Consider the following 25998-nt stretch of genomic DNA (forward strand, 5'->3'; position numbering starts at 1 on the left):
ATGATACTAGAAACTTCCAATACTAAAAAGCAAAGAGAAAAAAAAAAAAGACTGAAATTAATAGAACAGAATATCCAAGAACTGTGGGACAACTACAAAAGGTCTAAGACTTGTGTAATGGAAATACCAGAGAGGAAACAGAAGAAATATTTGAAACAATAATGACTGAGAATTTCCCCAGATTAATGTCAGACACCAAACCACAGATCCAGGAAACTCAGAGAACACAAAGCAGGATTAAATGCCAAAAAAACTACACCTAGGCACATCATATTCAAACTTCAGAAAAATCAAAGATAATGAAAAAATCTTGAAAGAAACCAGAGGGTAAAAACATCTTACCTATAGAGGAGCAAAAGATTAGAATTATATCCTTCTTCTCAGACATCATGCAAACAAGAGAGTTGATAGGAAAAAAAACTCTACCAACCTAAAATTCTGTGCCCTGCAGTACTATCCTTCAAAAGTGAAGGAGAAACTAAGACTTTTTCAGACAATCAAAAATTGAGGGAATTTGTTGCCAGTAGACCTGCCTTACAAGGAATGTTGAAAGTTCTAAGGGAATTCCCTGAGGGTCCAGTGGTTAGGACTTGGCACTTTCACTGCTGAGGCCTGGATTCAATCCCTGGTCAGGGAACTAAGATCCTGAAAGCTGCAGGGCATGGCCAAAAAAAAGTTCTAAGAGAAGTAAAATGATATAGGTCAGAAACTTGGATCTATATAAAGGAATAGCATTAGAGAAGGAGTAAGTGAAGGTAAAATTAAAAATTTGATCTTTTATATTCTTCATTGATTTAACAGATAACAGTTTGTTCAAAATAATAATAGCAAAAATGTATTCAATTATGTATTCTTATGTATTTATATGCTTATGGATAAGTGAAAAGAATGCCTTCAGTGATACAAAGGATTGGGGGGAGGAATTAGGATTATTTTGTTATTATAAGGAATTTATACCACCTGTGAAGCAGTATAATGTTTTTTAAAGTGGATTTGGATCAGTTGTAAATGTATATTGCAAACTCTAAAACAAACACACAAAGGTAAGGAAAATACAGCTGATATGCTAACAAGGAGAGAGTATGGAATCATCTAAAATGCTCCATTAAGACCACAAAAGAGTAGAAGACAAAAATAGGAACAATAGGAACAAAGACCACAGGCAACCAATGGAAAACAGTAGCAAATATGGTAGATACTAATCTAACTATATCAATAATCACCTTAAATATCTATGGTCTAAATTAAAAGATAGAGATTGTCACATAGATTTAAAACAAAAGCAAAAACAAGACCCAACTAAGTGTAGTTTACAAGGAAGTCATTTAAAATATAAAGACACATGTAAATTAAAAGCACATGGATAGAAAAAGAGATATCATCCTAACACTAATCAAAAGAATGTGGAAGTAGGTACATTAATTTCAGACAGCAGACTTCAGAGGAATAAAAGTTACTGAGATAAAGAGGGGCATCATATAATGATAGAGAGGTCAGTATTCCAAGACATCATAGTAATCCTTAATGTGTATGCGCCTAACAACAGAGCTTCAAAATACATTAGGCAAAAAACTGTTAGAGCTGCAAGGAGAAATAGATGAACCCACAACTACAGTTGGAGACTTCAACATTCCTCTATCCAAAACTGAAAAATACAGCAGGTAGAAAATCAGTAAGGAGAGAGTTGAAGTCTATGGCATCATCAATCAACTAAATATAATTGACATCTATAGACTACTTCATCCAATAACAGTGGAATACACATTCTTCTCAATCTCACATGGAACTTTCAACAATACAGACCACATTCTGGGCCATAAGACACACCTTAACACATTTAAGAGAAAAGAATTCATACGCCTGCTTTCAGATCACAATGGAATTGAACTAGTAATCAGTAACAGAAAGACAACTGGGAAAACCCCAAAATACTCGGAGATTAAACAACACAGTTCAAAATAACATATGGGTCAAAAGAAAAATAACATATGGGTCTAAGAAGAAATCTCAACAGAAATTTTAAAATATTTTTAACTAAATGAAAATGAAAAGGCAACTTATCAAAATTTGTGGAATGGGCAATATAGGGGTGGGAGAGGGAGATATAAACTATTGGGTGTAAGACATGCTACAAGGGGGACTTCCTTGGCAGTCCAGTGGTTAAGACTCTGTGCTTCCGCTGCAGGGAGCACAGGTTCGATCCCTGGTTGGGGAACTAAGATCCTGCATAGCCAAAAAAAAAAAAAAAAAAAAAAAAAGCTACAAGGATGTATTGTACAACATGGGAATATAGACAATATTTTATAGTAACTGTAAATGGAGTGTAACCTTTAAAAATTGAATATTAATTAATTAAGGAAGATCTAAGATTAATCATCTAAGCCTTCACCTTAAGAAACCAGAAAAAGAGCAAATTAAATCTAACATAAGCAGATGAAAAGAAATAACCAATAGTAGAGCAGAAATCAATAAAATTGAAAACAGGAAATCAATAGTGAAAATCAACAAAACCAAAAGCTGGTTCTTTGAAAAGATCAACAAAATGGACATGCCTCTAGCCAGGCTAACTAAGGGAAAAAAAAGAGAGAAGACACACGTCACTAGCATCAGAACAGATGCTGTATCACTACAGATTCCATGGGCATTAAAAGGATAATAAAGGAATATTATGAACAACTCTATGCCCACAAATTTGATACCCAGGTTAAATACATCAATTTATTTTAAGACAAAATCTGCCAAATCTCACATAAGAAGAAACAGACAATCTGAATAGGCTTATATCTATTAAATAAATTTAATCAATAATGAGTAATCTTCCAAAACAGAAAGCACCAGGTCCAGATAGGTTCTCTTGTGAATTCTACCAAACATTCAAAAAGAAATTATACCAACTATCCAGAATCTCTTCCAGAAGACAGAAGTGGAGGGAACACTTCCTAACTTATTCTATGAGGCCATTATCCTAACACCAAAACCAGGCAAAGACATTATAAGAAAAGAAAACTACAGACCAGTATCTCTCATGAACATGGATACAAAATCCTTAACAAAATATTAGCAAATCCAATCCAACAATGCATAAAAGGAATTATACACCATAACTAAGTAGGATTTAATCCCAGGTATGCAAGGCTGGTTCAACATTTGAAAATCAATTAATGTAATCTATCATATCAACAGCTAAAGAAGCAAAATCAAATGATCATATCAACAGATGCAGAAAAAGCATTTGACAAAATCCAAAACACATTAAAGAAAAAAAAAACTTTCAATAAATTAGGAACAGAAGGGAAGTTCCTCAATTTGATAAAGAACATCTACAAAAAAACTACAGCTAATATCATATTTAATGGTGAGAAACTTTAAGCTTTCCTGCCAAAATCAGGAAAATGGAATGTTTTCCATTACCATTGTTTTCCAACATCATACTGGAAGTTCCAGCTAATGCAACAAGATAAGAAAAGAAATTAAAAGGTATACAGATTGGGAAGGAAGGAGGTATAAACTGTCTTTGTTTGCAGATGACATGATGGCCTATGTAGAAAATCTGAAAAAAAAAAAAAATCAACGAAAATCCTCTGAAACTCTTAAGTGATTATATCAAAGTTGTAGGATTCAAGGTTAATGTACAGAAGTCAACACTTTATACCATCAATGAACAAGTGGAATTTGAAACTAAAAACATTACCAATCACATTAGCATCCCCCAAATGAAATACTTAGGTATAAATCTAACAAATTATATATGTACAAGATCTACATGAGGAAAACTTCAAAACTCTGATGAAAGATATCAAAGAAGAACTACATAAATGGAGAGAGATTCCACGTTCATGGATAGGAAGACTCAATACTGTCAAGATATCAGTTCTTCCCACTCGATCTATAGATTCGATGCAATCCCAAATCAAAATCTCAACAAATTATTCTGTGGATGGACAAACTGATTCTAAAGTTCATATGCAGAGGCAAAAGATCCAGAATAGCCAACTCAATACTGAAGAAGAAAACAGAGTTGTAAGACTGTTATTACCCAACTCAAGACTTACTATAAAGCTACAGTAATCAAAACTGTGTGGTATTAGAGAAAGAACAAATAGATTAATGGAACAGAACAGAAACAGAATAGAGAGCCAGAAACAGACCCACATCAGTTAAATATACTTAACTGATGTTTGACAAAGAAGCAAAAGTAATACAATAGAAAAAAGACAATCCTTCCAATAGTGCTACAACGACTGTATAGCCACATGAAAAAAAAGAATAGACACAGACCTTCATAAAAATTATCTCAAAATGGACCACAGACCTAATCATGAAACACAAAACTATAAAACTCCTAGAATATAACATAGGACTAAGCCTTGATGACCTTCGGCAGGACAGTGACATTTCAGATGCAATACCAGATGCACAATCCATGAAAGAAATAATTGATAAGTTGGTCTACATTAAAATGAAAAACTTCTGCTCTGCAAAAGAGAATGAGAAAACAAGCCACAGGCTAGGGGAAATACTTGCAAGAGACATCTGATAAAGGACTGTTATCCAAAAATACACAAAAAACCACTTAAAACTCAACAATAAGAAAACAAACAACCTGATTAAAAAACAAGCAAAAGATCTGGACACTTCATCAACGAAGATATACAGATGGGAAGTAAGCATATAGAAAGATGTTCAATACCATATGTCACTAGGGATATGCAAATGGAAACAATAAGATACCACTGCAAAACTGTTAGAATGGCCAAATTATAAAACACTGACAACACCAAAGTTGGAAAGTATGTGGAGCAAGAGAAACTCTCATTTGTTGCTGGTGGGAATGCCAAAATAGTTCAGCCGTTTTGGAAGACAATTTGACAGTTTCTTATAAAACTACCCTTAACCATACAATCCAGTAATCACCCTCCTTGGTATTTAATCAAATGAATTGAAAATTTATGTCCACATAAAAACTTGCACACAGATGTTTATAGTATCTTTATTCATAACTGCCAAAACTTGGAAGTCACCAAGATGTGCTTCAGTAGGTCAGTGAGTAAGTAAACTGGTATATCCAGACAATGGAATATTATTCAGCACTAAAAAGAAATGAACTATCAAGCCATGATAAGACATGAAGGAAAGTTATATATATATTATTAAGTGAAAGAAGCCAATCTGAAAAGGCTACATACTGTATGATTCTAACTATATGACATTTTGGAAAAGGCAAAACTACGGAGACAGTGAAAAGACTAGTGGATGTCAGGTGTTGGGGGAGGGACTGATGAACAGACAGGACATAGGGGATTTTTAGGGCAGTAAAACTACTCTGTATGATACTACAATGATACATACATGTCATTATACATTTGTCAAAACCCATATAATGTACACCAAGAGTGAATCCTAATGTAAACTACGGGTTCTGGGTAATAATGATGTGTCAATGTAGGTTCATCAGTTGTAACAAATGTGCCACTCTGGTGCTGGATACTGATAGTGGGGAGGTTGTACATGTGTGGGGACAGGTATATGGGAACTCTGTACTCTCTTCTCAATTTTGCCGTGAATCTAAAACTGCTCTAAAAAACAGTTTATTAATTAAAAGAAAAAAACAATAAACTAGGAAGGTTCCATTTCCAGAATGGCTAAGTAAGTGCCTACTGAATTGACCTTACTGTAGTTATAATCTAATTATATATAGTAAACATTTAATATTGAACTGAACTGTATGGAATAAATGAACCTACTTTCAAATCAACAGGCCCCATATTATTCAACATATTCCAGACTTTAAAGTGAAAATAAAGAGTCTTAGAATACCCTGTGGTGCCAAATATCAGGATGTATAAGATTTTAGAATTAATCTGATATGAAGTTTGATCTGTATGGAACAATTAACGCTGCCTTTCTCAACATCTGGTTAAGTAGAGAGTCTACAGCCATGAACTGGGCTTTTAAATCAGTTCTTCCTCCCTGTATCTGAGGACTGACTAGATTTTCTGCATTAATTTAAGGAGAGATGATGATGATGATGATAGCTAACATTTATGGAGTACTAAGCATGTTATACGTATTAACACAAGGCTAGAGTCCACAGACCCAGGCAGGCTGAAAAAGCCAGATGATTTTCTCAATCAAAGCCCCTTGAGTAGGGAAGCTTTAGTCCTAAACTCTGTCAGGAATCTAAATAGCATCTCAGAGAGAAGCTGCAAGTAGTAATTACTACCTAGCACTCACATTACAGTTGAGAAACTATGTTCAAGGTCTAGACATGCTAAATTAATTTCTATATGATAAAAAGGCCAAGTCAGATATATGCTGAGTTTTTACAAAATTCATGACTAGAATTCATTTGTATCTGACCTAACACCTAACCCAGTCAATTCTGAGGGAAAGCACCTAAGCACAACGAGAGCTTTGCTTTAAAAGCCAAGGGCAGCAATGGCTTCCTATGGGTCCAAGCCTGCTCTATTTCCATTACCTCCAGGTTTGGAACTTCCACTGTAAACAGAATAGCAGTGAACAGTGTTGCAGAGCAACAACTCCTTCAACAAAGCTGAATTCCCTGGTCTGGCTCCCCTGGGATTTAAGAATACACGTCTAGACCAAAATACATGACTAACCCAAATGAGGTCTTCTGCCTCATAATTTTTATATATTCCTTAGTCAGAGGCAAGTAAATCAGTCCTTACACTGCCTGGAAGAGCCCATAATTCAGATGGAGCAAAGTCTGAATGCATGAGATCACTGATTTCACATATTGGAATTGAAGCAAATGTCAACATGAAACCAACAGTCCTCTCACTTTTGCTGACGCCTGTTGTAACAGAGGGAAAGTTGTCAGGAGTCCCATAAGGCAGAAAACCGTCTCTGTGAGCCCTAATTCTTGGGCATGATAGGACAAAATGTTAATGGAGCCCTCATCACATGGCCCCAGATGACTGGAGCCATAATACACTCTCAACACACCAGAACAGAGGTGGTAGACCCAGGATATGTACAAGACCAAAAGGACAGTTGACAGGTCAAGGCAAGAAATAACTAAGAGTCAAAAACAGACTGAACACATTCTCCCATGGAAAGCATGCCCATGAGCTCTGTATGCTTCAGTCAGCCACATGAAGCAACAACGTAGTACGTTGAACCTCACAAAGTGAGAAGTAGGAAAGAAATTGGGCATCTGTGACCACTCTTTTATTCTACCTTTCTTAATCTTCAAGCACTCACCTGTGTGGCCATGGAGTGGTGAGTGTGGCCGTGGTAGCGTAGGTGATGTGCTAGAGGTCACAATCAAACTCTTGCGGTTGCTTGTCCGACAACTGCAATGAAAACACAAATGTCAGTTATAACAGGGTTGCATCATGGGCCCAGAGAACTTGAATGGCTATCGAGGAAAAAAAGAGTGATATCATTCCATAAGCTGAGCACTATAATACTTTAAACTGAACTGGCTCAGCAATTACTGTTTGCACAGTGAGATTTCATAATTCACTGTGTTCCATCTTGGAATAACTTTTGTCACTGTCTTGACTTTTATCTTGTATTGCCACTGCACTTTTCCAAAGTGTAAGTTTTGCTTCCTAAGCAAATACCCAAGGAGCTCCTTAAACGTAACAACCATGTCTTAAATGGTATCTAATGAAGAATGACCACTGCAAATTTGATTCAGAAAACAAAAAACATGAGCCATAAATATTCTCATATCTCATAAAAATTAATGTTCTTGCCATAAAAATGAAACTATTAACTTAATCTATAAAACTCATCTTTTAAAAACTGCTTAATCAATGGATTAAGTAATATTCTCATTTCACTATAAATTTCAGAACAGGCCTGTGTTCCTTCTACAAAGTTGGCTTTCCTTTACATGTTAATAGCTGAGGCTTTTTCTTGAGGCTGGAGAAAGCCAAATCATGATGAAAGGCCATTTCATGCTGTACCTGTTGTTGAAAAGTGTGTATAAATTTATTTGAAAGTCAGCCCATCTTTCTTTTTTAAAATTATTTATTTATTTATTTATTTGGCTGCATCAGGTCTTAGTTGCAGCATGCGGGATCTAGTTCCCTGACCACGGATTGAACCTGGGCCCCCTGAATTGGGAGTGCATTCTTAGCCACTGGACCAACAGGGAAGTCCCCAGCCCATCTTTTAAAGACATTAAAGAAGCCTGTCATTTATATTCATCCAAACAAATATTTACTGAACACCTACTATGCACCAGGCACCGTTCTAGGTGTTAGGGAAGTAGTAGGGAACAAGAGGAATTATCTGTCCTCAAACTGGAGTGAAAAGTGCTATGAAGAAAGAGAGAGAGAATGTTCAAGAAATAGCAAAGAAGTCAAGTAGGTGGCAGGAAGGGAGAATGACAGGAAAAGAAGTAGGTTATAGAAACTATGGGTATAGGCCACAGCCAGACTTTGTAGGGCTGGTAGACTACTGCAAAGAACCACTGGAAATGTGATAAGGAACCGCTGGAAGGACTGTGATCAATCTCAAGAGATTATGATTAGAAATGATAAGCAACTTTCCCTAAGATACCAGGAGGACTAATCTAATCATGTCTCACACCCCCTCCTTACCCCCGTTACAATCAAATGCCCAAGACTTCCATCTCTAATTTGACACAGTCTCTACTCCTTGATCTTTAAAAAAAGCTTACCCTCTGTCTCCCTGAACTCAGTCTGTCATCAGCAAACTCTATATCCTTAACTTCTTTTCTCAACATTCAGTTTAAATTCTAGCTCTAACTGAAACTTTGCTATCCCCCAGGACACCACAGTCCTGATGAAATCCCAATCCTTTTTTTTTCTGCAGTACACGGGCCTCTCACCGTTGTGGCTTCTCCCGCTGAGGAGCACAGGCTCCGGACGCGCAGGCCCAGCAGCCATGGCTCACGGGCCCAGCCGCTCCGCGGCATGTGGGATCCTCCCGGACCAGGGCACAAACCCATGTCCCCTGCATCGGCAGGAGGACTCTCAACCACTGCGCCACCAGGGAAGCCCCTCCAATCCTTTTAAACCCAACTTTCCATCTATTTTGCAACTGTACTCAGGCAGCTAAAGGTGAATGAAGAAAAATCCAAAATCATGCTGGCTGGTGTTTCTTTATGTTTATGATGATAAATATCAAGTGGGTCCATACTACATCTACCTAGGCAATGTGCTCTCTCTCCAAGACAACTAATTCAGAAATTCTCCCCAAACCTCTAGCACTCCTTCCCCAAATCTTACCCTCATCTGCTGACTTTGCTTTTTATTCAACTAGGGGTAAAAACAATCAACACAAAAAGAAGTACTACATATTTCTGCTACAAAAATCCATTAGCCTGGGACTTCCCTGGTGGCGCAATGGTTAAGAATCTGCCTGCCAGCGCAGGGGACACAGGTTTGATCCCTGGCCCAAGAAGATCCCACATGCCGTGGAGCAACTAAGCAGGTGCGTCACAACTATTGAGCCTGCGCTCTAGAGCCCACGAGCCACAACTACTGAAGTTCACGCGCGTAGAGCCCGTGCTCCACAACAAGAGAAGCCACCGCAATGAGAAGCCCGCACACTGCAATGAAGAGTAGCCTCCGCTCGCCGCAACTAGAGAAAGCCTGTGCGCAGCAAAGAAGACCCAACACAGCCAAAAAATATAAAAGTAGCCATTAAAAATCTATTATCCTAAATCTTTGTCCATATACTGTACTTTCCCATCTGTAACAGCAGAAGGAAAGACCATGTTCCTACCAAAGTCAACTCCCCCAACTCCCCATTCAAGAAGTCTGTACCTGCACTGTCCTCCTATGCCATGAATTTCTACTTCCTACTGGATCACTCTCATCATCATAAAAATATGCTGTCATTTCTCATATCTCAAGAAAATAAGAAAAAAACTTTCATAGACCTCTTCCAACGTGCCTGTTTCTTTGCTTCCCTGTTTGGGAAAAATCCCATGCAGGGATTCTGTATTTGTCATCTTCATACCCTCATTTCCTATTCTCTCTTTAACCCACTCTAGACTATACAATCATCCTCATCTTTCTTGCCTGTTACCAAGGTCACCACTGACAACAGGCAATTCTCAGTCCTTGTCTTATGTAACCTCTCAACATCATTCGACAGTTATAACTCCCTCTTCTAAAAATCAAATTGGGATATAATTTATATCGATTATTCAATTAAGTGTTCTGTTCAATGAACCTTGAACAACTGTATACATTCATATAACACATCCAAAACAAAAGTCAGACTAATTCTATTACCCCAGAAAGTCCCCATGTGCCCCTTCCGGTCAATCCCCCAACTACTTTCTTCTATCACCATAAATTAATTTTGTTTTGCTGGATTTCCTATAAGTAGAATTACACACTATGTATTTTTTTTGTGTTTGACTGCTTTTGTTCAACCTAACATCTGTGTAACTCTTCTTGAGATACTTCTTTATTTAGCTTCTAGGACATGAGGCTTTCCTGGTCTTCCTCCTAGCTCACTAGCTGCTCACTTTTCATTCCCCTTTGCTAGTTCCTTCTCTTCCTGACCTCTAAACCATTTAGTACTCTGGGGCTCAAATGTGGAATATCTTTTCTTCTTCCCTGCACTCACTCCCTAAATGATTTTTTCCTGTATTATAACTTTAAATCTATGATGTTGATGATACCCAGCTTTTTATTGCTAACTCTGTGCTCTTACCTCTGAGTGTGAGACTCATATCCAAATACCTACTTGACATCTTTAACTGGATGTCTAAAAGGCACCTCAAATTTAACAACAGAGTTAGTGAATGTCCCTCTAAAACCTGCTAACTCCTCCCTATCTATTTCATTACATGGCACCACCATTCATCCAGATGCTCAGGCAAGTCCTTCAGGCAGAAGGAACATGATACTAGATGGAAATCTGGATCCACATAAAGAAAAGCACCAAAAATCATAAATGTGTGGGTAAATATAAATCACTTGTTTTTATTTTTAAAATCTCTTCTTGGGACTTCCCTGGCGGTCCAGTGGTTAAGACTCTGCGCTTCCACTGCAAGGGGCACGGGTTCAATTCCTGGTCAGGAAACTAAGATCCTGCAAGTTGCAAGGCACAGCCAAAAAAAAAAAACTCTTCTTGAATTTTAAAGGAAATATAATAATTTACTGTGGGGTTTACAACATATGTAGATATAAAATGTAGGTCAGCCAAGGCAGCAAGGCTGGAAGGGAAGAATGGACATATACTATTGTGAGGCTCTTACATTAAGTATGAAGCGGTATAATACGACTTGAAGATAAACTAAAAGTTAAAATTTTATATTATAAACACTAATGCAACTACTACAAAAGAAAAACAAACAAAAAAAGGGAAATAAAATGGTCTCATAAAAAATACTCAGTCTAAAAGAAGGCAGAAAAAGAAGTAAGAACAAGTACAGTTGGCCCACACAGAAAACAGCAAGAGAACAGATTTTAACCCAATTACACTAATAATCACATAAAATGTAAATGTTCTAAATACATATTTAATTAAGACAAAGACTGTCAGATTGGATAAAACAGCAGGACCCAACTATATGCTGTTTATTACTTGTGACAGCCAAAAAACTAGAAATCACCTCAAATGTCTACTAATAGATGAAGGATAAACAAATCACAGTATATCCATACAATGGACTACTACTCATCAATAAAAAGGAATGAACTATTGATTCACACAATAAATGAATCTCAAAATAATTATGCTAAAACCAAGAAGCTAGACATAAAAGAGTAAATACTGAACAATTCCATTTATATAAAATTCAAGAAAACACTAATCTAGAGTGACAGACAAAAGATTAGTGGTTCCTGACCAGAGGCCGGGGAGGTATTATAACAAGGCATAAGGAAATTTGGGAGAGCTGTAGATATGTTTATTGTCTTGACTGTACTAACGGTTTCAGAGATGCACACATGTGTCAAGACCCATCAAATTGTACATTTTAAACATGTACAGTCTATTATATTTCAATCATACTTCAATAAAGCTATAAAATTTTTTCAATATAAATAATATCAAAGTCACTCTTATGCTTAAAATTCTCCCTGTCTCACTGAGAGTAGAAGTCAATGTTCTTACGATGGCCAACAAGCTTTATGCGGTCTGGATCTCCATTACCTCTTTCCCTCCTACTCAATCTACTCTAGTCACATGGGCCTCTGCACTGTTCTTAGAATATGCCAAGTGTGCCACTGCCTCAGGGCCTTTACAAAGGAAGCTTCCTTTGCCTGTTTCCCTCATGGCTTGCTCCCTCACCTCTTTCAGGTCTTTGCTCAAGTACAATCTCCTGAATGGATTTTCCTTTGACCATTCTACTTTAAATGGTAACACCCGCCCTCTCAAACGCTCTTTTCCTCCTTTCCTGATATATTTTCCTCAATAGCACTTACTGTTATCTAACATACTATGGATTTTGCATTCATTCTGTTTGTTGTCTCTCCTCCCATTAGAATCTTAAGCTCTATGAGATCAGGGACTTGCACAATCTTTGCTTACTGCTGTATTTCTCAGTGCCTAGAATTCAGCCTGGCACATGGCAGACTCAATAAATATTTGTTAAATGGATGAATGCATGAGTATAATTTGTTACAAGAATTATAATAAAAGAGGATACTTGCACACGTGGCACCTGTAAGGTATATCAAACCACTATGTCTAAACTTCTTTTGTATAAAAACTAAGATGTCTTAAAACGGCAGGACAGGACTTCCCTGGTGGTGCAGTGGTTAAGAATCCATCTACCAGTGCAGGGGACACGGGTTCGAGCCCTGGTCCGGGAAGATCCCACGTGTCACTGAGCAACTAAGCCCGTGCGCCACAACTACCGAGCCTGTGCTCTAGAGCCCGCAAGCCACAACTACTGAGCCCGCATGCCACAACTACTGAAGCCCTCACGCCTAGAGCCCATGCTCCGCAACAAGAGAAGCCACCGCAATGAGAAGCCCACGCACCGCAACCAAGAGTAGCCCCCACTCACTGCAACTAGAGAAAGCCCGCGTGCAGCAATGAAGACCCAAGGCAGCCAAAAATAAATAAATTAATTAACTTTTTTAAAAAAGATCAATAGTCTGTAATAACCTATATGGGAAAAGAATCTGAAAAAGAATGGATACATGTATATGTATAATTGAATCACTGTGCTTAAAAAAAAAAACTGCAGGGACAGGTAATTGATTCTAATTTCATTTGTCATGATCTTACTAAAATTTAAATACAAAACAGTAAAGATCATATTTCCAGGCCACATGCCTTTGTATGAAGGTACATATAATCTCACTTGGCAAATCTGCAACAGCTGCCAGGGGAAAAAAAGGTCAGATACCCTGGTACAGATGCCATGACTCAGCTGAGATCCAAGACAAGGAACTGCCTAATTTTTCCATTTCAACAAGCACTGGCCATTGCCCCCAGGATCCTAGAAGATAAAGAGCAGGTCTTCATATTTTCATTCCAGAAGATTAAAGTACCAGATGTTTACAGTGTCAGCCACTCACTCTCAGCTGACGGAAGGTAACCTGGAAGCTCCTGGAGCTGATGTTCTGCTAACCACTGCAAGGACTGGGTTAAACTAGACTGCTGCCCACCACCATGCCAGTCACTTGGTCACTCAGAGCAAGGCCTGGCATTTCATCTTCCTACTTGCTTTACCACGGTCACCGCTCCATGGGTAGTGGGAGCAAGGACTAAAGCACCTGTGTAATCTCTGTGAAACTTGAATTGTGGCCATATTTGAAGAGTTACCAGCCTTCAAAAATCCCTTCTCCCAGCAACTAGCAGGTACTCAAATTTGAGCTCCTGCAGGAGCTGCTGTAAATTTATTTAGGAAGTCTGTTTCCCAGTCTGAAGGAATATAGAATACGGGGTAAGATGCGTGGTTGCAGACCCCTCAGGGTCTCTAATCTCCAATCTGTCAATTCCAGAAGTCCAGCTGCTCCTAGGAATCCAAGCACTCGGTAATGAATTGACTTGCACTTGGCTATTCCTTTCAGAATTCAGAATGAGGAAAAGACCACTTTTGTTTCATTAAGTGTGATCAATACAATAGACAAGAATTTGGGTCCATTTTAAGGTCAAGCACTTCCAGGTGTTATTTCAGAATAACAACCAGGATGATGTCCCTGTAAAGACTGAGATGCTAGAGTGGGAGAAAATGCATGTTCTCTCAGTAAATAAAGGGTGCTGCTTGGAGATAAATCCATTATTTGTCTTTTGCCTGGGTTATTTCAACAGCCTCCTAACTAGTCTCTCTGGTTTACTCCTGTCTCCTATTGCCAGTCTGTTCTCAACACAAGTAGCCACAGTGATCCTTTTAAGGCATAAATCAGATGATTTGCCCAAAACCTTGCAAAGGCTGCTAATTTCACACAGAAACACCAAGCTACTTGGACCACTGCACTAACTGTTCCCTCCACTTGGAATGCCCTTCCCCACCTATACAATGGCAAGTATCCCATACCTCCTTCAGTGTCATCTTCCACATTTCCCTATGTAACACTGTGACCTGCCCCTGAGAATCCCCCTTACTCAGCTCTCTTTGGATTAATGAAGTACTTTTTAACTTCTACTCCATTGGTTTGGAAATTATATACTGTTGTGGTTTTTTTAAAACGTAGTTATTTTTATTAAGCTTTTAATAGGCATTCTTGTCTTAACAAGAGCCTAAGTCTTAGGTCTAAGGTTAGCTAGCATCTCAACCCTCGCTTCTAAACAAAATTAGATCTTGGGACTTCTTTAGTGGCTCAGTGGTTAAGAATCTGCATGCCAATACAGGGGAAATAGGTTCGATCCTTGGTCCGGGAAGATCCCACATACTGCGGAGCAACTAAGCCCGTGCGCCACAACTACTGAGCCTTCGCTCTAGAGCCCACGTACCACAACTACTGAGCCTGCGTGCTACAACAACTGAAGCCCATGAGCCTAGAGCCTGTGCTCTGCAACAAGAGAAGCCACCGCAATGAGAAGCCAGCGCACCGCAAGGAAGAGTAGTCCCCGCTCGCCGCAACTAGAGAAAGCCCGCGCACAGCAACAAAGATCCAACGCAGCCAAAAATAAATAAATAAAATAAATAAATTTCTAAAAAATTAGATCTTAACTCCAATTCTCCCCACCCCTTCCAACTTACATGTAATTTGGTCCAGTGGTTCAGGTCTATCTTGCTTTTATAATGCCAAATTAGTAATTATTATTGTTTCATACAATAATTGCTTGCTTTGATTTACTCATACTTTCCAATTTCTTTGCTCAGCATTCTCTCTTGGATCTCACAACTTTTGTCTTTCTTTCTTCTTTTCTAAGTGATTATTTCACTGAGAATCTGATATTGATAAACCTTCTCAATTTCACAGTTTGTCTGAAAATGGCTTTATTTTTCTCAGTGACTTCCAACGATAATTACACAGGTATGGAATTCTACAACCTCTTGTTGGGAGTAACTTTTTTCTCAATATCTTAAAGATATTATTCCATTGTCTTATGGCTCCTGTTATTGCTATTGAGAAGCTTGCTCTTAGGATTGTTGTTCTTTTGTAGTTAATTTTTCTTTTCTCTCTCGCTGCTTTGTTTAAACCATAATTTTTTAGATATATTCACATACCATAGAATTCAACCTTTTAAAGTGCATAAATACCATAGAATTCAACCTTTTAAAGTGCATAATTTAGTGGTTTTTAGTACACTCGCAAGGCTGTGCAACCGCCACTGCTAATTCCAGAACATTTTCATTACCCCCCAAAGAACCCCTGTACCCATAAAGCAGTCACTCTCCATCCCCATCTTTGCTACCCCCTTTCCCAGGCAACCACCAAAGTACTTTCTGTCTCTACGGATTCCACCTGTTCTGGATATTTCAAATAAATGGAACCATATATCATGTGGCCTTGAGTCAGGCTTCTTTCGCTTAGCATGTTTTCAAGATTCATCCACGTTGAAGTATTTGTCAGTATTTCATTTCTTTTTATGGCTGAATAATATTCTATTGTGTGAAGAATATACAACATTTATTTATCCATTCATAAACTGATGGACAACTTGGGTTGTTTCTGCTCTTTAGATATTTTAAATGATGTTGCTATCAGTATTTGTGTATTTGTGTGTACATTATGCTTTCAATTTTCTTAGGTAAACTTCCTTGCTCAACTCATTCGTTAGAGCTCTTTTAGCTTTTGCGGATTCTTGAGGGTTCTCTAGTTCCTTTGAAGACCTCTGTTTTTTGGTTCTGAAATTTTACTGCAATGTACCTAGATGGACATTTATTTTTACCTATTGTGCTCCATGATGTTATTTTGGTTTCTAATCAATTCTGGAAGGTCTCAATCATTATTTCTATGAATACTGCCTTTCCCCCATTTCTCTATACTCTGTTGGACCTTATTATTGTATACTCCATATTTCTTAGTTCTCATTCATATTTTACACCTTTCCATCTCTGTGCTGCACTTTAGATAAAATTTTACTAGCTTTGTCCACAGCTCTACTATATAACCTGACTACTGAGCTTTCAAATTCAATGTTACAATGTATTTAATTCCTTGAATTCTAATTGTCATTTTTTTCAAAATATGCCTGATCTTTTAAAATTAAATGTCTTTTGTTCTCGCATTTTTGTCTCCATTTATATTTTTATTCACTTTACATATACTTATTTTACAGTTTTCATTTATAATGCTACTTTCTAAAGTTCTTAGGGGTCTAATCTTACTGTTTCTTTTTTCTTTTGATTTTCACATGTGGTGGACTGCTTCCTTGTATGGTCTATGGTTTTGTACTGTAAACTCACCTTTATTTAGTGTGGCTTTAAGGGAATCTTGTGCTACCTGATTTGAAGATATGTCTTTAAAAATTTTTTGAATTTGATTTGTCTGACAGATTTGTCAGAGTTATTTACAGCCCAGAATCAGCTCTTAAGACCATGCATATGGTATAAACTCCAGGCCTCAAATTCACTTGAATAAAGGTCTATAGTTTAAAATTCTCAAGGAGACTTTTTTTATTTCTTATTAAGAGCTTAACTTAAAACCTACATGAGATTAAAGAACTTCCTTTCATCTCTCCATGACAGTGGGCAAACTGTTTTCCTAGTGCATTCCTACACTGAGGGTAAAGTCCTTTGAGTGTGGGGGGTCTCAATTCTACCCTAACTTAGGGTCTCCTTCCCACTGTTGAGGCATTGTTTTCTCTCTTAGATTTAGGTCACTTGGGATTTTCCTCACATTCTACTGAATTTAGCTATGCAGTTAAAACAATAATTATAATAGCTAGCATTTATTAAGTGCTAACTGGGCACTGTTTAAAGCACTGCATGTAGTATCTCACACCCTAAGAAGTAGGTACTACTATAATCCACTTTATACAGACAAGGGACCTGAAACACAGAGAGGCTAAGTAGCTTGCCCTAGGTCACAATAACGCACCAATAATTTTTGAAAGCCTAATGTAACTTACTTTCTCTTTGCCCTAGGACTTCCTTAATGTGGGTCTCCATCCTAAAGATGATTGATTCAGAAGGCACATATCCAGAAAAACAAGGGCATTTTTCATAATTTGACTAACTTCAGGGGACAGAAAATGGATGGACAGAAAGGTTATTAAGAACTACCCTAGGCGGGCATCTAATGTACAGCATGGTGGCTATGATTGGCAATACTGTATCATATACTTGAAAGCTGCTGTGAGAGTAAAGCTTTAATTTTCTCACCATAATAACAGCAACAAAATGATAATTATGTGAGGTGAAGGATGTGTTAACTAACCATATTGTGGTAAACATTTCACAATATATATGTGTATCAAATCATCACATGGTACAGCTTAAACTTACACAATATTAAATGTCAATTATACCTCAATGAAGCTGGGAAAAAAGGAAGAAAAAAAAAAAACTACCTTAGGGATTAGAAAAGAACTTTGACAGAGCCACAAATACTGGAGAGGAGACCGGCTATGGCAGAGACTCAGCAAAGACTATGCTCTCACCAAATTCTTTAGTCATGACCATCTTGGCTACCATTGTCAACATCAACAAGGTACAGCAAAGAACTCTCTTGATCCAGACAAAATACCAAGAGGTACAGATTATCTCTACACTGGCCAATCCTGAATCCTTTCACTGTGCTGTAGAAGAAAAGACCAGCAACAATGCAAAGGAAGCATGATTCAGCTCCTGGCAGAATATAAGAGCCAGACCTAAAAGTCTCAGCTACATGGTCCTGCAACAATACTAACTTACAGTGAAAAGAAATAAATTTACTTCTAAAGCTCAAATGCCAATGTCCAAGGTACCACCATGGATTAAACGGACCCATACTGCTTGGAATGAATCAGGTTTTAAAGTAAAAAACATGAGGAAAGCGGGTAACTGGCTAAATGTAAGCCAGTGCAATCTCCTTCCCTGGAATCATGTGACATAGTGGGAAGGTTCCCTAACAGGGCAGCAGCAGCATGTCCCCAACCCCAGTCTCAAGATGAAAAAAGAGTTGTGCTCACCACCTAGAAAACTAGATAGTTCTGCCATTGCTGACTGTAGTTGATGTTCACATTCCCAGAGTTCTAACTGAATAAACCTGGCAGAGAAATGTAAAAGCCCTAGAGTGGGCAATGCTTCAGAATTTGTGTATTCTAAGCGTGTCTATATTTCCAGTGCCCAGGACAGTGGCTGATACACAGTTATTATTGTTTGGATAACTAATGAATGGGAGAGAATGGTCCTGTAATGCATTCTTAAAGCAGTGCATTTCTTGGTGATAAAAGGAAAGTGGCCAATGAGACTAGAGATTTTTCCTTTGAATGGAGTACACTTCCACTACAAATATGGGCCTTGGTAAAATGAAGTAGTCTAAGGCTATCCCTAATTACACAGTGTCTGGGAAGTTGTGGTATATTTGGTTTGTCTTTACTAAGTTCCCATGGCTTCTGGATTTCTTTGGAAGTTCCAATTTATAAGCCCACTCCCAGGTTACATTTACAGACCAGTTTCTCTGAGAGACAGTAGTTAAAGAGAAACACAAAATATCTTGTAAGCATTCCATATGTTTGTCCAATATCCACGTTAAACCCTGAGTTGGTAACAACCCTTCTTTTCTGCCTCCTTCCTCAATAAATAGCCCAGCTGTCTGGCCTGTGCCCAAGTTTTCATAATAGAGAAGATTAGAACACTTCTAATCTATACAAGATAGCCTCTGTATCCATGGCTGTTTCTATGAGGCAGCTATGGATACAGAGGCTACTTTTAGAACTAAGCCCCCACTTTCAGTAGTCAAACACTATATCCCAGTCATTTTTAGTGATAGTTAATTTCAACGTTCTAGGCCAGGCACTGGAAGGACTAAAATATATGAATGTAATCAATCCTTGGCCTTCAGAGGCCCACAGCTGAAAAACTTAGATATGTGAGGGAAGAGAGCTCAGGCAATATATACTGAACATAGGTGCCCTTTAAGAAGCTGGGTGTCCGGACCAGAGGGCAGACAGCAGAAGCAAGAAGAACTACAATCCTGCAGGCTGTGGAACGAAAACCACATTCACAGAAAGATGGACAAAATGAAAAGGCAGAGGACCATGTACCAGATGACGGAACAAGATAAAACCCCAGAAAAACAACTAAATGAAGTGGAGATAGGCAACCTTCCAGAAAAAGAATTCATAATAATGATAGTGAAGATGATCCAGGACCTCGGAAAAAGAATGGAGGCAAAGATCGAGAAGATGCAAGAAATGTTTAACAAGGACCTAGAAAATTAAAGAACAAACAGAGATGAACAATACAATAACTGAAATGAAAACTACACTAGAAGGAATCAATAGCAGAATAACTGAGGCAGAAGAATGGATAAGTGACCTGGAAGACAGAACGGTGGAATTTACTGCCATGGAACAGAATAAAGAAAAAAGAATGAAATGAAATGAAGACAGCCTAAGAGACCTCTGGGACAACATTAAATGCACCAACATTCACATTATAAGGGTCTCAGAAGGAGAAGAGAGAGAAAGACCCAAGAAAATATTTGAAGAGATTATAGTCGAATACTTCCCTAACACGGGAAAGGAAATAGCCATCCAAGTCCAGTAAGCACAGAGAGTCCCAGGCAGGATAAACCCAAGGAGAAACACGCCGAGACACACAGTAATCAAATTGACAAAAACTAAAGACAAAGAAAAATTATTAAAAGCAACAAGGGAAAAATGACAACATACAAGGGAACTCCCATAAGGTTAACAGCTGATTTCTCAGCAGAAACTCTGCAACCCAGAAGGGAGTGACACAATATATTTAGTGATGAAAGGGAAGAAACTACAACCAAGATTACTCTACCTGGTAAGGATCTCACTCAGATTCCACGGAGAAACCAAAAGCTTTACAGACAAGCAAAAGCTAAGAGAATTCAGCACCACCAAACCAGCTCTACAACAAATGCTAAATGAACTCCTCTAAGTGGGAAACACAAGAGAAGAAAAGGACCTACAAAAACAAACCGAAAACAATTAAGAAAATAGTAATAGGAACATACATATCGATAATTACCTTAAATGTGAATGGATTAAATGCTCCAACCAAAAGACACAGACTGCCTGAATGGATACAAAAACAAGACGCGTATATATGCTATCTACAAGAGATCCACTTCAGACCTAGGGACAAATACAGACTGAAAGTGAGGGGATGGAAAAAGATATTCCATGCAAATGGAAATCAAAAGAAAGCTGGAGTAGCAATACTCATATCAGATAAAATAGACTTTAAAATAAAGAATGTTATAAGAGACAAGGAAGGACACTACATAGTGATCAAGGGATCAGTCCAAGAGGAAGATATAAAAATTATAAGTATATATGCACCCAACACAGGAGCACCTCAATACATAAGACAAATGCTAACAGCTATAAAAGAGGAAATCAACAGTAACACAGTAATAGTGGGGGACTGTAACACCTCACCTACACCAATGGACAGATCATCCAGACAGAAAATTAATAAGGAAACACAAGCTTTAAATGACACAATAGACCAGATATATTTAATTGATATTTATAGGACACTCCATCCATAAACAGCAGATTACACTTTCTTCTCAGGTGCACGTGGAACATTCTCCAGGACAGATGACATCTTGGGTCACAAATCAAGCCTCGGTAAATTTAAGAAAATTGAAATCATATATATTTTCTGACCACAACGCTATGAGATTAGAAATAAATTACAGGGAAAAGAATGTAAAAAACACAAACACATGGAGGTTAAACAATACGTTACTAAATAACCAAGAGATCACTGAAGAACTCAAAGAGGAAATCAAAAAATACTTAGAGACAAATGACAACAAAAACACGACAATCCAAAACCTATGGGATGCAGCAAAAGCAGTTTGAAGGAGGAAGTTTATAGCAATACAATCCTACCTCAAGAAACAAGAAAAATCTCAGATAAACAATCTAAACTTACACCTAAAGGAACTAGAGGAAGAAGAACAAACAAAACCCAAAGTTAGTAGAAGGAAAGAAATCATAAAGATCAAAGAAATAAATGAAATGGAAACAAAGAAAACAATAGTATAGATCAATAAAACTTAAAAAAAAAAAAAAAAGAATCTGGGTGTTGGGACTTCCCTGGTGGTCCAGTGGTTAAGTCTCTGAGCTTCCAATGCAGGGGGCACAGGTTCCATCTCTGGTCTGGGAACTAAGATCCCACATGCTGTGCGGTGCAGCTAAAAAGTATTAAAAAAGAAAAAAAAGAATCTGTGTGTCTATGGTCCACCAAAATGAAGGACTTGACTAAGGGGAAGGCAGAAGATCTGGTGAACTTATTATTAAAACCCATAGTGGAAAGAGGTACTGGTAATACCATGATGGCAACTATGCAAGAAGACTAGAGAATAATCAAGATAGACTGGAGTGGAATATGAGAGGGTTCTAGGAATAATGATGGGGGTGACGGGGAGGATCATTAGATCATTTAATGTAACCTACTGCATTTTACACTTCTGATGGAAAATTTGGGGATGAACAAATGAATTCTACATAAAATATGAAGCAATGCAAAAGTGAGGTAATTATAACCCTCAAGAAAACAAAAAGTTGTAAAAGAAAACAAACATAATCACAGCATACAGTGATTGAACTAGGATAATAGTTATGAAGTCATAATTGACACTGATACAGATGAAATAATTGTTTTTGTTTGGTTTCTTCTGTTTTTAACATGAAATAATTTAAAGTGCTTACTTTACTTTTTTTTTTTGCTGTACGCGGGCCTCTCACTGCTGTGGCCTCTCCCGTTGCGGAGCACAGGCTCCGGATGCGCAGGCTCAGCAGCCATGGCTCACGGGTCAGCCGCTTCGCGGCACGTGGGATCTTCCCGGACCAGGGCACGAACCCGCGTCCCCTGCATCGGCAGGTGGACTCCCAACCACTGCGCCACCAGGGAAGCCCATAAAGTACTTACTTTTGAGAAGCAAAAATTAAGGATGGTAAGAGTGGGGTAAGAGAATATCTAGTTTTCTTTTACAAGCCTTAAAGAAGTCACTGACTTTTGAAAGCATGTCCATATATTACTCCGACAAAATAAAAATTAAATTTAAAATGTGGGTGGCTTACACATATGTAAAGTGAACAGGAGGGGGATGGCTGGAGTAGGAAAAGAAATTTGTAGCAATCAGTAATGTAATAGTAGTAATTATACTGCATGTTAATTGGTACAACCATGGTTCAATTCTAAGCTACAGTAGTTTAAAGAAAACTAGTAAATGATCACCTCACATGTCAAATAAATAAATATCGAAATTAGTTATTAGCATGCTATTCAAGGCGCTTCATGATATGGCCAGCCCCTTGCCGATCTGTCCTGATCATCATCACCTCCTCACAGATCCACTCTCTATATGCTCTACACCCCAATTATGTCTCCCCTCCCTTGCACATGCTATTGCTTCTCCTTAAATATCCTTGTCTCAGATGACTACCTGACAAATTTATGTTAATTATTCTCTTCTCAACTCACAAACTTCCTTCTCTCTAAAGCCTTCATTGAGTTCTCCAGGGCAGAATTAAAGACTGGTTTCCATACACCAGCACTGAATTTTGTATAACCTTCTATCATAGAATTTATTGTGCATCTCCACACAACTCCTACCACAAGCCAAGTGGCTCTCTACAGGAGATAACTAGCAAACTTTCAAGGAACAAGTAATCCTTGTCTTATTATAAAGTTGTGCTAGAAAACAGAATAAGTTGGAAAGCTGCCTAAGTTGTTCTATGGCATTAGTATAACTTTGATTCAAAACCGGATAACAACAGCCTAAGAAAATTATATGTCTATTTCCTTTATAAGCATGCATGTTTTAATTCTATACAATTTTAGCAAGTTTAATTTTTAAAAATATCATGATCAAGTTGGTCTGCAAACCGCTGAAGGATCCTGAGGCCCTTTCAGAAGGACGGCAATGTCAAGTCTATTTTCATAAGAATACTGAGACATTATTTACTTTTTTTGCTGGGTGACATTTGCAGCGATGTTACAGCAGCAATAGTGGGTAAAACTTCTGGCACCTCAGCACAAATGGAACCAAAATACTTCTAATAGTCAACTGTATTTTTTGCCACCACTCACTTGAAGTTAAAAAAAAAAAATCTATATTGGGCTTCCCTGGTGGCACAGTGGTTGAGAGTTCGCCTGCCGATGCAGGGGACACAGGTTTGTGCCCCGGTTCGGGAGGATCCCACATGCCACGGAGCGGCTGGGCCTGTGAGCCATGGCCGCTGAGCCTGCGCGTCCGGAGCCTGTGCTCCGCGACGGGAGAGGCCACAACAGTGAGAGGTCCACATACCGCAAAAAAAAAAAAAAACTACACAGAAAACAAATTACCAGTCACAATAATAACCAAAACACTTAAAAAAAATCTGATGGTAAGAAAGTCAGCCAATAAAATCAATAATGGGAAGATGAATTTCCATGGGATAGGAGTCAATTAATAGAAAAAGACTTGCAAATACAGAATGTTTTAGATCATCAGAAGTATAAATGAATAACATAAAAAATAAAAAAAAATAATGAATCAAAACTGGCAATAATGGAACAAGAATAGCTGAATATGGGAAAATTTAATTCAATGTTTTATAAATAAAAATTGTAAGATACTGAATTATAAGATACTGAATGGATGAATGGATAAAGACAAACACACACACACACACACATATATACACACAGGAATATTATTCAGCCATGAAAAAGAATGAAGTCTAAAAACTATAATTCAAAAAGATATATACACCCCTATGTTCACAGCAGCACTATTCATAATAGTCAAAACATGGAAACAACCTAAATGTCCATCAACAGATTAATGGATAAAGAAGATGTGGTACATATATACAGTGGAATACTACTCAGCCATAAACAAGAACAAAATAATGCCATTTGCAGCAATGGTTGCAATTAGAGATTATCATACTAAGTGAAGTAAGTCAGAAAAAGGAAGACAAATACCATACGATATCACTTATATGTGGCACAAATGAACCTATCTACAGGACAGAAACAGACTCAAGACATAGTGAACAGACTTGTGGTTGCCAAGGGCGAGTGAGGGAGGGAGAGGGATGGACTGGGAGTTTGAGGTTGGTAGATGCAAACTATTACATTTAGAATGGATAAACAACAAGGTCCTTATGTATAGCACAGGGAACTATATTCAAAATCCTGGGATAAACCATAATGGAAAAGAATATTAAAAAAAGCATGTCGCTATGTGTGTAACTGAGTCACTTTGCTGTACAGCAGAGACTGGCACAACATTGTAAATCAACTCTACTTCAATTTTTTTTTAATTGAAAAAAAATTTTTTTAAAAAAACAATGAAGTCTTGCCATTTGTAAAAACATGGATGGACCTTGAGGGCATTATGCTAAGTGAAACAGTCACACAGAAGAAGATAAATAGCATATAATCTCACTTTTATGTGGAATATAAAGCAAAGAAACAAATATGTCTGAGCTTATGAATATAGAGAACACATCATCGGTGGTTGCCTGAGGCAGGGGGTGTGAAGGGCTGGGCAAAATGGGTTAAGGGGGTTGAAAGGTACAAATTTCCAGTTATAAAATGAGTAAGTCATGGGGATTTAATGGACAGCATGATGACTATAGTTAACAATAACTACTACATATTAGAAAGTAGCTAGGAGAGGGAGTGGATCTTGAAAGTTCTCATCACAAGAAAAAAAATTACAACTGTGTATGGTGACGGATGTTAACTGGACTTACTAGGGTGATCATTTCGCAATACATACAAATATTGCATCATACGCTGTACACCTGAAGCTAATATAATATTATGTCAATTACACCTCAATTAGATGAGGTAAACTCTAGCTTTAACACAATCAAAAAGACAGTACTAACGAACCCACTCAAAGACACAGTGAATGGATGGCTGTGTGAGCTTATTTCCTGGACCCTACTTAGGACCATAGTGCAGTGGCCTAAAGACAGACTTACAGCTAGAAAGAAAAAAAAATGCAATATAATGAGCTTCACTGTAAACCACAGACACTACTTAACAGTCTAATCCACTGTCCTGGTCTTTCTTCTACACAAACTTCTTGTAAACATGTAGATTAGGAAGAACATACCTCTTTCAAAAATAATTAGTAATTCAAAAGGAACTAGCACAAAATCTATACAAAGATACTATTAAAAATTAATATCCAGGATGTATAAGTAAGTCCTACAAAACAACAACAAAAACAATAAACAACACCAGATTTTAAAATGACACAAATAGGCATTTCTCCAAAGAAGATATACAAATGGCCAACAAGCACATGAAAACCTGCTCCATGTCACTAATCATTAAGGAAATGTGAATCAAAACCACAATAAGATACCACTTCATACTCATCAGGATGGCTATTATAAACAACAACTATAAAAACAGAAAATTACAAGTGCTGGCTAGCATGTGCAGAAATTGGAACACTTATGCATTGCCGGTGGGAATGCACTATGGTGCAG

At 37.8% G+C, this 25998-nt stretch overlaps 1 protein-coding gene across 4 annotated transcripts in view; it reads right to left on the minus strand.

The window, feature by feature from the left end:
- Window positions 1-25998, minus strand: part of MAST2 (microtubule associated serine/threonine kinase 2) — a 192540-nt gene that overhangs the window by 48134 nt on the left and 118408 nt on the right. For all 4 annotated transcript variants that reach the window (XM_029229653.1, XM_029229652.1, XM_029229651.1 and 1 more), the window contains exon 5: window positions 7225-7316. In XM_029229653.1, coding sequence (XP_029085486.1) covers window positions 7225-7316 — 92 coding nt within the window. The remainder of the gene's footprint in view (window positions 1-7224; window positions 7317-25998) is intronic.

This window comes from Monodon monoceros, unplaced genomic scaffold (assembly GCF_005190385.1).
Source record: "Monodon monoceros isolate NGI ecotype Baffin Bay Population unplaced genomic scaffold, NGI_Narwhal_1 Super_Scaffold_18, whole genome shotgun sequence".
Classification (NCBI taxonomy): Eukaryota; Metazoa; Chordata; class Mammalia; order Artiodactyla; family Monodontidae; genus Monodon; species Monodon monoceros.